This window comes from Odontesthes bonariensis, chromosome 20 (genome assembly GCF_027942865.1).
Source record: "Odontesthes bonariensis isolate fOdoBon6 chromosome 20, fOdoBon6.hap1, whole genome shotgun sequence".
NCBI classification, from domain to species: domain Eukaryota; kingdom Metazoa; phylum Chordata; class Actinopteri; order Atheriniformes; family Atherinopsidae; genus Odontesthes; species Odontesthes bonariensis.
In genome coordinates, this window is record NC_134525.1 from 18,358,924 (window position 1) to 18,373,604 (window position 14,681).

Consider the following 14,681-nt stretch of genomic DNA (forward strand, 5'->3'; position numbering starts at 1 on the left):
ATCCAAATAAAACAATTCAAGAAAGAAGAGACTCAGGAGAAACTTCAATTTTATTAAGAGGTTTGACAAATTTCTGCGTGAGGCAACTAAGAAATCTTGAACTGTAAATTAAAATCAATTACTGACACCCAGTCCACTTTCCCTCCCCCCCCCCCCCCCCCCAAAAAAAAGCAATCGTGCTGCCTCGAAGCTGCAGAAATCCCACAAATGTGCAGCCGATCACTTTGAACAGAATTATGCCTTAAAATCTCATGCAACTCAAAATTCAGTGGGAGTCAAATGTCCAAAATGAGCCATGAAATTGTGACGATTGCTGGCATAATACAACTTGGGATGCCGTGGGGCAACTCTATGAACAGAGGTGAGTACCGATAGCACAAGAAAACACTGCTCATGGACCTATATCAGTTCCGATACAGTGAAAAGTTTCTCTATATAAAAAAATTAATTCCATTTTTTTAATCTAAAAATAAAAAAGGGGAAAAACATGTTTTTAAATAAAAATTTATTTGGCAACATAAGGTGGGACCTTCGAAGGCATCTGTGGATCGTCTTTGGCTCCTTAAGGCAAATCATAGGAATCAGAGGAATAACACCTCAAACTGCATTTACTTTAACCAGTAAAAGACAGTCAATAAGAGGTGAAACTGGCAACTGTGATGCAATTTGCACAGGCCCAGCAAATAAAATGGTTTCAACTCTCAAAACCTTGACTGAGAACCTCTGGAATTAACAGACAAATCTACAATATAATTTACCGTTAAAAGCTCAACGATCTATTTAAACGACTGCATAAATAAACAAGTCCTAATCATAAATTAGTCTATAAGTCAAATATGTATTTAAACAATACAGCACAAAATTCCACACGTCAGAAAGCGGTTCTTTCTTCCATGATAGAGAAACTACACAGCTTTTACACGCCCTTAAAAATGGGGATGTAAAACTGATCACCCATGCAATGTGCAACGCGTTAAACGAAAATCTAAGGAATGATTGAAAAAGAACAACATTAGTAATCCTCTACTGTTGACATTCACTTAAAAAAAAACTAAACAAAACAGAAAGCTGATAGAGGTTATAAAAGTGCAAAAAAAGGCGATCGGGATGATCAGCATGTGCAACAATGTGAGATGACTGACACTTGGCCCAGCCTGACTGAATCGGGCAAAATCCCTTGTCGTTCCACAGAGACAGCTGATACTTGAAAGGTCAACGAGGCACTTCAAAATGTCCACACAACATCTGGACCTTAAGCTCAGGTTCGCTTGTTCAGAGCATCCTTCTCTTTCCAGTTGCTTTCAGCATGTGCTGCCCAAACTGTGAAGACATCACAGAAGAAAGGAGGTGAGAAACACTGCACGCCAAAAACCTTAAAAAACACAGCAGGTTGAGTTTTTTCCTCCAACACGCTCCCTCCAGCTCTGAAGCCTACATCTCTCACCAGTGGCGTTTCTGTCACAGGCTTCGCTTCTCGGACCGGAAGGCAGAAATCGTCCTTGTCGTCCTGCACGCTGTTTTGTCGATAGCGATGGGCGAACTTGCGCTTCAGAGCCTCGGCGATGAGAGCTGCAGCATCTGCTGGCTCCTTGGACTTTGCTCTGGTGTCATCTTCCACCGGACGACTACAAATGTAAGATGGGCCGTTATGAACTTTGATGATACAATAGTGTTCTCTGCTGCACTACTCTGACATATTAATAAACAGGTTAACTTTAAGTGGCATCCACTGAGGTCAAAGGAGATGTTAAACTCTGACACATCTCCCTTTACACGAACGGGGTCACATAGAGCTTCGACACGGCTGCATCTGACTTACAAAAACATGTGATAACCAATAACCAATAAAACCGAGACAAACCTTTTCACAGATCGCAGCTTTACTTTGTTTATGTCCTTTAGGACGTCGAGCATGCTGGGGATATCTGCTGGCCTCGATTCCAGGACTGTCCGGCTGTCTGTGTTCTTTCCTCTGCGCTCTTTTATCAAATCAATGGCTGAAAATGTCCGCTGTAGACCCAGAGGTGGGGGTGGGGGTGGGGGTGGGGGAGGAGGTGCTGGGGGAGGAGGAGGCAGGTTAGCAGAAGGTGGAGGAGGTGCTCCTGTGGTGGCAGCTGCTGCTGCGAAAGGAAAAGAAAGAAAAGTCTCAGAAGCCGTTGTAATATGTGAAGTTCTGCTGCCATCTAGAGGAGAAGGTACAGTATTACAGAGAAACAAAAGGACAAACAAATCCCCTCAAAAATTAATTAAATAACCCCCCCCCCCAAAAAAAAGTACCTGACTGTGCAGTTTTTTCTTGAGTCAGGACAATTTGAGCTATTTGAACTCTGAGTTTTGCAAGTTCAGTCTCCAGCGCACTGATTTTCTGAAAGGCTTCATCGTTGGCGATTGTTGGCCCCTGCGGGTCCGGAGCTTCCTGATGCAGGCTGGGTAGTGACCTCTGACGGCTTAAGGGTTTTCTCTGAGGACGAGGCTGGTGGGCTCGAAACATGAGCCCCGGTGGGATCCGTGACCTGTTGAAACGAGGTCATGCGTTACTATAACACTTCTGACAGAGGCAGGATAACCCTTAAACCTTCTGCTCTACAGGATGTTTCTTACAGATCACTACCGCGCACTCACCTCGAACTGTCGAAGTGGTCTTCATCGTCCTCTTCATCCCTGACGATCCAGGCAACATCAGCCAGAGAGGCCACCGGGCCGTTCTGCCTCCTGGTGCTGATAATGACACCAGCATCCTCAGAGTACGGATAAAGCTGGCAGGGAAGGTGGAGATAAAAAGCAAAGAAAAAAAAAAAGCACGTCAATAAACATTTGGGAAAAATGTTCAGATAAAAACACTCAAGAGTTACACTCACACCAGCACACGTTACAGCACTACATTTCCAAAGGCTTTGATCCTGTTCCCAAAAAGTCTCGGAACTAAAATTAAAGACTCAAACGAATCAAGTGTTGAAACTGAAACTTGGAATCTGATCACAGCAAATCCAACAACAGACAAAATTACCGTGTTAGGGTCTCTAACATGTTGGGGTATAAAAAAGGGCCTCCCAGTAAAGCAGTGGGAATAACTAATGGCCTTGAGAACTCTTTTAAAAACTACCGTTACCGCGTTCACACTTTCAAGTGACAGCGCTAGCATGGAAAGAAGAAACAATAGGTTACAAAAAAATATCCCAAAATGCTGCCACATGTTTTTCCTCTGGACAAAAAGGAAAAGAGACGATCCGGCTTGTTATCAGCGCACAGTCCAAAAGTCAACATCAGTGACAGCTCTGGAAAGCACGAGCGCACATGGCATCAGAAACTTTGACAAGTCTCCTCTAACGCTGGACAACATGATGCTGTTTGGATGACACAATTTTTGAGGAGAGGTCTTTGCTTATTTCACGATGCCAAACGCACATTTTGCTCCCAACAAATTCAAAACGAGAATACGCTGAAGAAAAACATCAGTTTCAACACTTGATTTGTTGTCTTTTTATTATTTTCAATTGGATATGTGGGTTTAAAAATCACCTGCAAATGATCTCATATCCAAGGAGGTGCAATTTCTTTGGAAACAGGGTCATAACAAAAAAAGGATGTTTAGTTTAAAAAAAAACATCAAAAATTAAATGAAAACAAAACAAACAAAAAGAAAAGATGGGCAGCTCAGATAGAGGACCTATAGATTGTTAATAAAAGGTTGGGGTAGCTCAGCGAGTCTGTAGACAGCTCAAGGTTGTTGAAGGTTGCTGAGCAAACTGACCTAAAGCAGACAAACTGCAGTCCACATTGTTAAGGAGGGCAGCTGGAGACAGAGGAAAAGAAGAGAAGAAACAGCACAGTGTTGAAGACAGAAAAGTTTAGAAATGAGTCACTGAGCTGAAAACTCCTTAAAGCCGAGTGGACGATCCTTTTCACACGGTCAGGGATCGGCTCATGGGACAAGTATCATTTGTTATGACTTCAGTCTCTGTTTATGGTTCACAAATGAAAACAGCCAGACGAGCAGAGGTAAACAAACACCGAAGGGGTGCCCGTAGTTTGTTGGTGCATGGCTTCAACAGTAAGGAGATATGAAAAGAGAGAAAAATCAGGAGGCAGGCCTGAATCATTCACGACAAATCCAAAGATTCTTGATTTTTGTTTCACACAACAAAGATGAAAAGGCGCCCCTGCCTTACCTGGAAATGAACTCTGGGGCAGGGTTTGATGGGAAGAGTTGAGGCTATTCTCCTTACAATACTTCTTGATGACCCATAGGGCTTTGCTGATCCAAAAGCCTGCAAAAGTGAAATATTTGCCAGGAGATTTATGTTGCGGAAAAAGAGAAAAATGCTACAACTAACAATTACACCCCACTCAGGGTGCATCAGAGTGAAAATACAACCGACAGGCTGTCATCACATACCAGGTCCATTTCGATCTTCGCACCGTCACTCATTTCTGTTCATGAGTTTCACAAGGACTGATTAGCAAATGCATCAAGACCAACATGATCACTAAGTGGTACCTGAAACAAAGAAAAACAAAATAATCAGGTTGAGTTACCTTTAAACACAAGACAAAGAGACTTTATAGCTCTACTATCGGCCCATGTTGAAATGCTACAATACAGAAAACGTTGACATGACATCAGGCTTTGGTTGGTGTTGGCCAGTGAACACAGTTCTCACTCCAATATCATCATAACCTTCAATATTTGAGCCAGTATGAAAAGAGAATTTCTCAATCCAGTTTTCCAGAAGATAAGCCCCCATAGTAGAAATGTCAAAGTAGTCAAAATGGAAAAAGAGAGAGCAAAACTTCAATATAAAGCCAATATTCAGTCCATTGCAATTCTTGACATTACAGTTTACATTAAAGTTAGTTTGTTTTGACACTTTGCAACTGAACGGCTCTTAAACTGCAAGACTAACCCCACTAAGATGAAGAAAGCGTCTTATTTTCCCTCTAACCATAAGTGTGTCCTTACACTGTCAATATAACCATGAGGGTAAAAGGTTTTTTTTGGTTTTTTTCCCGACGTTTGTTGAAAAGTTTTGACGCCTGCTAACAACAAACCCGCTACAGTGAGGCAGTACCCGCGTTCTTAGTTGTAACCGATATCATATATAAAACAAGCTGCTGTATTTATACAGCTAAATTAAACGAGTTTTATAACTTTACGTTAGCGGGCAACGAGGGTAACTGATGCTAACAATAGCGTCCTGGCTAACTCCAACTTACCACAGACACATCTATTGGGATTCGTCTTAAACAAACTCTGCGCCAACAACCTGTGATTTATGACAGAATAACGCTACACGATAGAAAGTTACATTCATAGTCGAAGGTCGGCTGTGTGTATCTGAAAATAACTTACCGGACAACTGATTGACAACTTTCTGAAGTTTTGCCACCTTGCAAAGCCGACGTACATTTACTAGAGGAGAAGACTGGTGTGGGAAGAGCTCTTGGAATGTATTTGGAGCCAATTGGATCATAGGAATAACCCACGGTGAGCAGCATCTTTACAACAACGCCATTGGTTCATCATATTGAGTGACGACCCAATCAACCAACTAGTATTGACTGGTAAATCAAAGGTCTCTGATGATTTGTCATCATGACAGTCAATCAAACTATAATGTCCAATCAGGTGCCATAAAATCTCTGGATGCTCGTTATACCTTCCTGCATTTCCCGACGGAGGAATGTCACACTAAATTGCCGAGATCCTGATGGAACACTGGGATGTCCGGGATCACAAAACAGCTACACTCATTCGTGTGTCACAAAACCCAAACACCATGTACAGCTGCTAGCTAAAGAAACGCAGGGAGGAAGGAGGCACAGGCCTAGCGTTTATGACACTGTCCCGTTATATTTGTTTGTAAGGTCGTATCGCGATATAAGTGGTTATTCTTACGCCGCTTTGTATTTGTTGTGATTTACAAGATCGGAGTTTGACTTGTCGTTTTCATGAAAACCGACTCAAAGGTATGCTATAATTGACAAGCAACGGTTGCTAGCTTAGCCTAGCTGCTGAATCGGCTGTGTAGGGCTTGATTTGAGGTGAGGTTGGGGGTCGTAGAAGGTGTGTTTGGCAGAAATGAGCATTTGTGTTGCGATTTAGGAAAATGAATGTGATGAGAACACCGTAACGCCGTTGCACGAACCTCATTAGTTGAGAACAATCCAACAAAGCATGTTAAGCTATATGCCCATTTGACACCTGCAGGTTTATCTGTTTGTCAGTAAAACCGATAACTTAATCGTTTGACACTAACCAGTCAGATGTTGTAGAGCCACTTGTCATTGGTTGGTGATAATATAAACCTTGGAAACTTCAACAATTTACTAAATGGGTTCTAAAGTATTAGATTCATACAGTTAAATAGTTATTCAATGTCAGTGATATTTAGTATCATAACTGCCGTTAATCTTCCTTGTAAAAGATAACAATAAATGCGATGTTTACACATTTTGATCATTGGGTTTTTTGCCATTGGTCAGAAAAACTTACAAGTTTACAGATGTAAACTTAGACATTTAATTAAGAAAATTAACCTGTTAATTAATGATAATAGTAATAATAATATTAACTCTATAGATTCTTTCATTGCACAAAGCAAACTCACTGATTTATCCCAACTTTGTGTGTTTTCAGTAGAGAAGAGGGGCTTGGTTTGATGCGCATGTGATCAAAACAAGAGGCACCATGAGTGCGGAGGTGGATGCACTGACGGTGGTGAACCAGCTGCGAGATCTTGCTGCAGACCCCTTAAACCGAAGAGCCATAGTTGAAGACCAAGGCTGTCTGCCAGGTCTCATCCTTTTTTTCGACCACCCCAACCCACAGGTCGTCTACTCCGCATTATTGGTAAGCGGCGTCCATTCACATCCATTATACCATACACAGGGTAACAGGTGCATAAAGGATTCCCCGTGGTTTGATTTTATGTTCCATCGTTCAAAGAAAGGCATGACCTTCTTTTACATTGAGCCTTCTGGTTGGAAATATTTACAGCAGCTGGTTGGATTCAACTTACCTTTAGTTATAATCTGGGAATCTTATTGGCTGTGCTGTTTAGTTGTTTTCTGTTCATGTTTTTTGCCCCCCCCCCACTGTCTAGGGGTGTCAGAGCAGGATTTTCGCAACAGCCCTAAGGCCATATCTTTAACCTCTGTGTGTGCTCCAGTCACAAGTTAACACATGGTGGCATTAAAATGGCTGCATATTTGTGCAATGGTGACATCTGCTGTCTGTTGTGAGGCACAATGAACACTGCTCTCCCCACTTCCACTACCAACAACCCTTTTTGTTCTGTATGCATGACTTGTACCGTAAGCACACATTTAAGTGGCTTTATGTAATCCTCGCTCCTGACAGAAACCCGTGAAGTGTAAACACATAGTTGGTGCAAGTGTTTTTGTAGTGCTTATGTAATATATTTACTGCTGCACATGCGCATCCGTCTTAAAAGAGCTCTCCACTGTGATATCACGAAGCGTCTGTGGGCTTTTAGCGCCGGATAGATAACAGTTGCCCTTGTCCTTGCAGGCCGTGCGTTACCTGGCAGAATGTCGAGCCAACAGGGAGAAGATGAAGAGCGAGCTGGGCATGATGCTGAGTTTGCAGAATGTCATGCAGAAGCAAGTTCTTGTTGTCACCATGTTTCTCTCTCTCTCTCTCTCTTTCTCTCTCTCACACACACACACACACACACACACACACACACACACACACACACACACGTTCACCATGCACTTTCTTTTCATAAAACCATAACCCAGGGTTTTTCTGTTTTGTTGGTTTTGCATTGGCAGCATTTGCAAAGCTGCAGATTTTCCTGTCAGGATGACTTTCCTCCGTTTGCCGTGTCAAGATGAATTTGGTTAAAGTCGAATTAGCAGAGGACACCAAAAAAACTTGAAATGTTGTTTGTGGTTGGTATGGATTTGAAGGTATTCTGTCATCTTTTGCATATATTTACAGACATTTTATTTCATTTTTCAATCATTTTTGTGTGTGTGTGTGTGTGTGTGTGTGTGTGTGTGTGTGTGTGTGTGTGTGTGTGTAAAGATGATGATGCACACATTCTAGTCACCCATGTCATGTTGTAAAGAGACATCATACTCCAAATAGCTAGTTTTTTCCCTGAGAGTCTGTGGTAAGACCCTGTGGCGAAGCTAGCCCCGAGGTAAACCAGCTACTTCAGTTGGTGTGAGTTTGGCATTAAGACGAGGCTTGCATAGCGCTCACCGTCCTGTCTGTCTGACTTTGGACAGAGGTCGACCTTAGCTGGGCAGAGTGGGAGCACATTGCTCAAGGGGAGTGTCTAGCATAGCTGCACAAACAGGTGTGAATATAACTTCTAATCTCTCAAAAACTTATGATCTGAAGAACTTTAAGAACTTGTTGCCTCTTCTGTGTGGAAAGTGTGAAATGGACAAATGAACCGAAAACAGTGTTTGATTTTCTGTGTGGCTGACAGGTTTCCATAGAGCTGCATTGGGAAAGCGTTGTGCGGTGTCTGTGCACCAACGAGCTCCCGGAGGGCAGCTGTGCCAGACAGCCAATGTCACATGACGTGACGAAAGAAAGAGTGACGACTTGGTGACAGATACTGCAGTGTGGCCTGCAGGCATATCACAGTATCCCTTATAAATCATCAATCCGTGCACAAATGCTGCCACTGACCTATGTTGTTTGAGCCTATCCCTATTTCAATAAGTATAGAGTATATGAGACAAAAACACAGTTTATACAGTTCTAATGAGCTTGAAAGTTTATTCTTCAACACAGCCTGAACCCTCTTAGACTGGATATCTTGTCCTTCTTTAAGCAGTCTTCAGGAATAGTTCTCCAGGCTTCTGAAGGACATCCCAAAGCTCTTCTTTGGATGTCGGCTGCCTTTGGTTCCGTTCTCTGTCGAGATGGTCCCACACTGCTTCAATAATGTTGAGGTCGGGGCTCTGGGGAGGATTCATCCCTCTATAAGACCTGTTGCCACTGATTTTCAGACCACTTCTTGTGTCATTTGACATAGCTCAGCCTTTTCTCTTCAGGAATTGGGGAGAGACGGACTGTGTCTTTGTGACAGGCTGCTGGTAACGAAGTGTTCAAAGATGAGAATTAGGATTGGTTCTTCCGTTGTCTGTTATCTGTAGACACAACACTGGTTCATCTTATGAGTTAGGTTCCTTTTTTATTATTATTTAACAATGTTAAGTGATTAACAAACAAGAAACACATTCCTCTGAAAATGGTCGGACACATCAACTATACTGAGAATGAGTGAAAAATCAGCCAATGTCCACAGAAAAAAACTTTAGCTCAAGAACACTTTAAATTTTATTACAAGACAGTCTGGATCATTGGAAACAAAATATAAATAAATGAGGTGTAATGTACTATGAATAAGATTCGGTTATTCTTGACATCAGTCTACATTCAGCATTGTGAAAACGCGTCATTACAAATGTAGACAAACGGTATTACACAACTCCATTCAGTTAAGTGGCACTTGCCACCCATGTGTACATGAGTCACATTTGCAAAGTGTAAGGTAATGTGTGAATTTTTACATCTCTGCGCCTTTTTCTGTCATTTAATTTTTCTTTCTCTTACTCCAAAAGGAGTGCATCGCCTGGGGAGACCAAACTGCTGGCCTCTGAGATATATGAGATTTTGCAGTCGGCTGGTAAAGAAGAGGCTGAAAAGGCAGAAGCGGCTGCGTCCTCCTGCCGGCGCAAAGCCCATTTCTTCCTGGGCTCCAACAACAAGAAGGCCAAAACTGTAGTGCTACACATTGATGGACTGGACGACTCCGTAAGTGTTCACAGAGCACGTTTGGGACTTTACGCACCATATTGGTCCACATCTGTCATACTCGTGCACACACCAGGTGTCTGTTGATGGGCAAAAGTATCCCTTTAGATCAGCGTGTTTGCTGCTGGTATAATCACAGTGTTGCCAAAGCATCTTTGGGGTGTCTATGTGGCACCTGATAGGAGGGTGAAGGGTTCAGGTTGTAAATGTCAGCCATTGAACAGCAGGGTGTTGAGATTGAATCTGAGTGTTGCTCTGCTGGAAGCCTGCACCCAGCCAGATTACATTACAGCAGACAGACCGCCTCAGGAGGCTGTAGCAGCTGGAAATAACCGATGTATAAACCGAGCTTTTCAAAAGCATACATGCGAGTGTTTTTATATTCTATGTTTAAACTTAACATCACATGTGAATTTAAATGTATTGTGTGCTTTCACAGCGCACTCACACCTGAATTAACAGCTTTGTTACTTTACACATCTGCTCGTGACTTTCACCTGCCTTCATTTTGTTGTCAGACTCGAAGGAGCATGTGCGAGGAGGCCTTGTTAAAGATTCGAGGAGTCATCAGCTTCACCTTCCAGATGGCTGTTAAGCGATGTGTTGTCAGGATCCGTTCCGACCTTAAGGCTGAGGTAAGTATCTGTCCGGACAAAGAAAGCACCTTGATCCTATTTTCAGTTTGTGGGATGAGCAGCGTTTCATCATGGCCTGCTCTGATGGATTACTTTCATGACTTTTGATGTTATTAAAATTGGGATAATCTGCTCCCTGCTAAAGGTCCGACAGAGAAACAAAGCCTTTTTCTTTTTTTTTTTTTTAACCTGGCATATCTAAAGAAGATGAAAATCTGCTCTTTGCATTTGCATGAATTTTTTTGGATTTCATAACCTTAGTAATTGGCATCTAGATTAAACTGTCCATAACAGGACACCTGTAGGATTATATACCTGTGACAGTAGCATAGCTTCATTGTGACTTCTCCTGCACTTCCAATTAATCAATAAAATCAGCATATAGCATTAGATTTCCTCAATATACTTCATGAAGACACTTAATAACACAAATGTAAATAATGTCCTCGTGCAGGCTTTGGGAACAGCAATTAACTCCACCAAAGTAATGAAGGCTCAGCAGGTGGTGAGGACGGAGGATGGAGGAGAGGTAAGGACTTGCATTTACATCAAACTGCTGTACATAAGGCAAATTTCTCACCAGAAGAAGTCAGATGATAGGTCAGTGCGCTTGCAGAATGTTGTGCGTATCTGTGTACAGGAAGTGTAGCCCCCTGCCTGTGGCTGAGACTCATTCACAGTGACACGATTAGCTAGTCACATCTCTGCCTTAGCCTCGAGGCCGGTTGCCTTTCTCCAGAGACGTAGGCACCCCTCGTTGCAACTTTTTACAGCATTACCAATGTCAAGCAGAATCTCCAAATCCCACAGTGGCAAAAAATATTTTCAAATCCTGGTTTTAACAATATGTGAAGTCCTAAAGCAGAAGGAATTTGAATGCATGTTGCCTAAATAAATGAGAGAAACAAAGGTAACATAAGTTGCGGTATATCTTATGGCCAGCAGGGGTCAGACCTGGCCTAGTCATGTGTCTTAAGTTCAGTTGTTAATATTTGGCTCCACTGTCAGACAGCTGAGCCTTACGTTCAACAGTTAATCATGTTTCGGAAGATAACATGTATGCATAACTTTATAAAAACACACAATATATATATATACATTTTTTTTCCCCTGTCTTTGGTGCAGCTGGTGGTACCATTCCAGGAGGACTCCGCAGTGCTGGTAGAGGAGAACACAGACATCCCGGATTACCTGCCTGAGGACGAGAGTCCATCTGATGAGCAGGACAAGGCTGTCACGCGTGTAGGATCTATCACGGACGGCATCGGCTGGCTCAGCACGGCCGCCAACTTCCTAACACGCTCTTTCTACTGGTGACAGCTTCCTATGTGTCTCTCTCTCTTTGCTTCCCGTTTGATCAAAGGTACCATCTGGCTGCAGCCTTAGCACTTCTCAGCCTAGTCCTGGACTAAGCCCTGCCTCACTAGTCTAGACTCCCCCCACCCTCCAGAGCACACTGAGCCCGGCAACAAGTGCTGGACTGCCAAGTGGAACCTGGAGTAACTGTAACTTCTGTATATACTGAGCTACAAACCCACCACTGGCTGTATGCGCACAACTATATACTAGCTGCATATGTATCTAAAAGACATAGCCAGAGGACTTTATATTGAACAGAACCAAATAGCTTTCTGAAAATGTGTATTGCTTTGTTGACTGAGTTGACCTGGGGCAGGTGTGTTTGACTGTTCTGAGGCTGAAAATTGGGAGTTTATTCTTTTTTTGTGCATGATTTTGGTCGCTTGTTTCCTTGCATCTATTCCCTATAATTGTCTCTTTACTGCACACATATTTCGTCTTCTAATTTCCCGACTGTGTCCCTTTTTCCCTCCCCCGTCAGTTTCTTTAATATGCTGTTACTGTTTTGTGCCAATCCTGCCTGATGCCTACATCTGTGATTATTGTGTGTGCCTTTTCTGACTTTTTGTTGTAATTATTTATTCATCATTCATTCAAATGATTTGAAAGCTCCAAGCACGGTAATGCTTGTGCTTTCCTTGCAGCAGCTTTGCTAGCTACAGTCGAGAAATTAGACACCAGCGAGAGACCGCAGCTTATTCAGCCGCTGCTTGATGTATGTTAGACTGAATTGTGGTTTGAAAGAGCAACTTTTGGGCTTGTTGTGTTAAAGAACACACGACCCTCCTCCATGCGTTTAGTTGTTTCTGTCAAAAAAATCAGGGCTCCTGTGATGATATAATAATAATAATGAAGGAGAAATCAAATGTGATCTCTGTGGTTGGCTGTGAATTGACTGACGGCTCTTTGTGTTGATTTCACAGAATTTAGGCTACCTCTGCTTTCAGCCACTTATCTCACATCAGCGTTGTGGTCCTCTGCTGTTTTTGTAAAAAAAAAAAAGAAAAAAGAAACCCAGATAAGCACGGTGAAGAAAAACCCGTCAGCTACCTGCTTGTCAAAGAACTTTTTCATTGGTACCTGGAATTTCTCTGATATTTTTGCAGTATCGTAAGCGCTTTTGTTCAGTTTGAATTTCAGTTTAGCCAATAGTGTCCTTAAAGCAAAGATCACGTTGGTGCAAACTCACACATTCAGAGGACTCACTGCTGTTGTCACATGAGCAGTAGAGGGGGTGTTATGTACATTTTGTAAATGGTGCCTCATTCCCGAGAAAATCTCAAATCTGACGTGAAGGATTTTTATTCTTTTTCTTATCTTTTTTTCAGTTTTATTAATACTGGTTTGCATTTTAAGTCGCAAGTTATCATTAGATATTGTAGCAGCTGATGTTTTTAGTGAGGAATTTCCTAATTCTTTAGCATTTGCAACTATGAGACTCAGTCCAGGTTTAATTACTCTGACATGTGTCATTAACGGTTATTACACACAATGCTGACCGGGCCCCTTTTAGTCTTTGGTGGTGCAGAGACGTCACACTTGGTTGAAGTCAAACAGAGGAATGGCAGAGAAAAGCCTGAACCGTTGCTGGATATCCTTTGGAAAAGCAATAATTTTAGCATTTTATGCCATCATCGCTCAACTGCACCCTATAAAATAACATTTTTATATAGAAAGGTGTTTGTTGAAAGTAAGAATTGTCAGCAGTATTACAGTTTCTACCTTATTTTTCAATTGTCGCAGTTAGTCTCTGTTGCATTGTTTAGTTTCTTTTTAATATTTGGTGTCTTAGCTCATTCTGCAAAGAGATACTTGAAAATTGGTCAGAACTGTCCTTCTGTGCTAATGGTTAGTCATTTGCCACAGATGTAAGGTTGACAGAGTCACAAAGTCCTCAAACATGTTAATTCTTGTGTACAGACTTCCACTGTAAGCAGATGTATTATAACGTGTGCAGATCTCAAAACTGTAGAATCCCATACACTGTTAATGCGAATAATGATCAACTAAAACTAATCTGGTCCTCTGTGTCTTATTTTTAGCGTATTTTTGTCTGTGTCGCTTTTTTCCTCTTTTTTTTTTTTTTTAATTTTTTTTATGTCAAATGTGTTGACCTTTCGGTTTTCAGTATTGTGTGTATTCATGACTCTTTCATCTTCGTGGCATGCGGCGTCCTCACCTCGGAGATCCAGACCTCACTTTGTCGAATCGGATTGCTGAGGGCAGCAAACATTCCTAGCGAATAGCGAGAGGCAAAATTCAGTTTTCTGTACCGGTGCACAAGAGAGGTTCCTTGGGGCAATCCCGTGTTCTGCCCACCACTTCCCCCAGCCGCGGTGCTGGTAGGCAGATAGAGGCAGCGGCCACCCCCAGCTGGAAGCCCTGGAGCCACTGATGCTGCTGATGCTGCTCCTGAGCCTCTAATAAAATGCTGTGCCAAGCTGTGGAGTGGGCCTTCACTTATCTGCCGCATCATCCAGATGGACAGTGACGAGAAATAATGTTTAATGTTAATGCTGACAAAACACATCTAAATGTCCCGGGGCCACTTCTGTTCTAAACCTCTGGCTACACTGGGAGGTTCTTGGAGAAAGTTCATAATTAGGCTTTTAGTTCCTCTGGTACGTTCAGATTCAAATCAAAGAGACACACTTGGTCATACTACATTTTCACCTTAAAGCCCATTTAGTCAGTGGTCTGAAGGTTTTGATCCACCTGCTGAATACATCATACTTTTAATTTTTTTTTTTTATTTCAGTTGTGAAGCTTTGAACTTAATTCCCAACTCAGAGGGAAGCTTGGTATTTGTAATGCAAGCAGGTATCAACACACGGGTCTCAGGCCAAAACACCCATGACAGTGCTCGGTTGCCAGTGAAAGACAAA

At 42.3% G+C, this 14,681-nt stretch overlaps 2 protein-coding genes across 4 annotated transcripts; one reads left to right on the forward strand and one right to left on the reverse strand.

Moving 5' to 3' along the window:
- Positions 1–139: 139 nt before the first annotated feature.
- Positions 140–5,427, reverse strand: mtfr1 (mitochondrial fission regulator 1). Of its 2 annotated transcripts, none has more exons than XM_075452512.1 (8): positions 5,351–5,427; positions 4,397–4,498; positions 4,170–4,268; positions 2,623–2,756; positions 2,278–2,513; positions 1,862–2,117; positions 1,445–1,625; positions 140–1,320 (listed from the first exon to the last, which is right to left on the reverse strand). In XM_075452512.1, exons 2-8 carry the CDS (start codon positions 4,427–4,429, stop codon positions 1,273–1,275), a joined length of 987 nt encoding a protein of 328 aa, XP_075308627.1. In that variant the 5' UTR covers positions 4,430–4,498; positions 5,351–5,427; the 3' UTR covers positions 140–1,272. The 2 variants fall into 2 exon arrangements, with proteins under 2 accessions (XP_075308627.1, XP_075308626.1); XM_075452511.1 differs by having other exon boundaries at positions 141–1,320; positions 1,862–2,120.
- Positions 5,428–5,696: 269 nt separating this feature from the next.
- armc1 (armadillo repeat containing 1) lies at positions 5,697–13,812 on the forward strand. Of its 2 annotated transcripts, none has more exons than XM_075452442.1 (7): positions 5,697–5,967; positions 6,641–6,850; positions 7,532–7,623; positions 9,610–9,802; positions 10,321–10,437; positions 10,892–10,966; positions 11,563–13,812. In XM_075452442.1, exons 1-7 carry the CDS (start codon positions 5,950–5,952, stop codon positions 11,752–11,754), a joined length of 897 nt encoding a protein of 298 aa, XP_075308557.1. In that variant the 5' UTR covers positions 5,697–5,949; the 3' UTR covers positions 11,755–13,812. The 2 variants fall into 2 exon arrangements, with proteins under 2 accessions (XP_075308557.1, XP_075308558.1); XM_075452443.1 differs by having other exon boundaries at positions 5,699–5,967; positions 6,638–6,850.
- Positions 13,813–14,681: the final 869 nt, after the last annotated feature.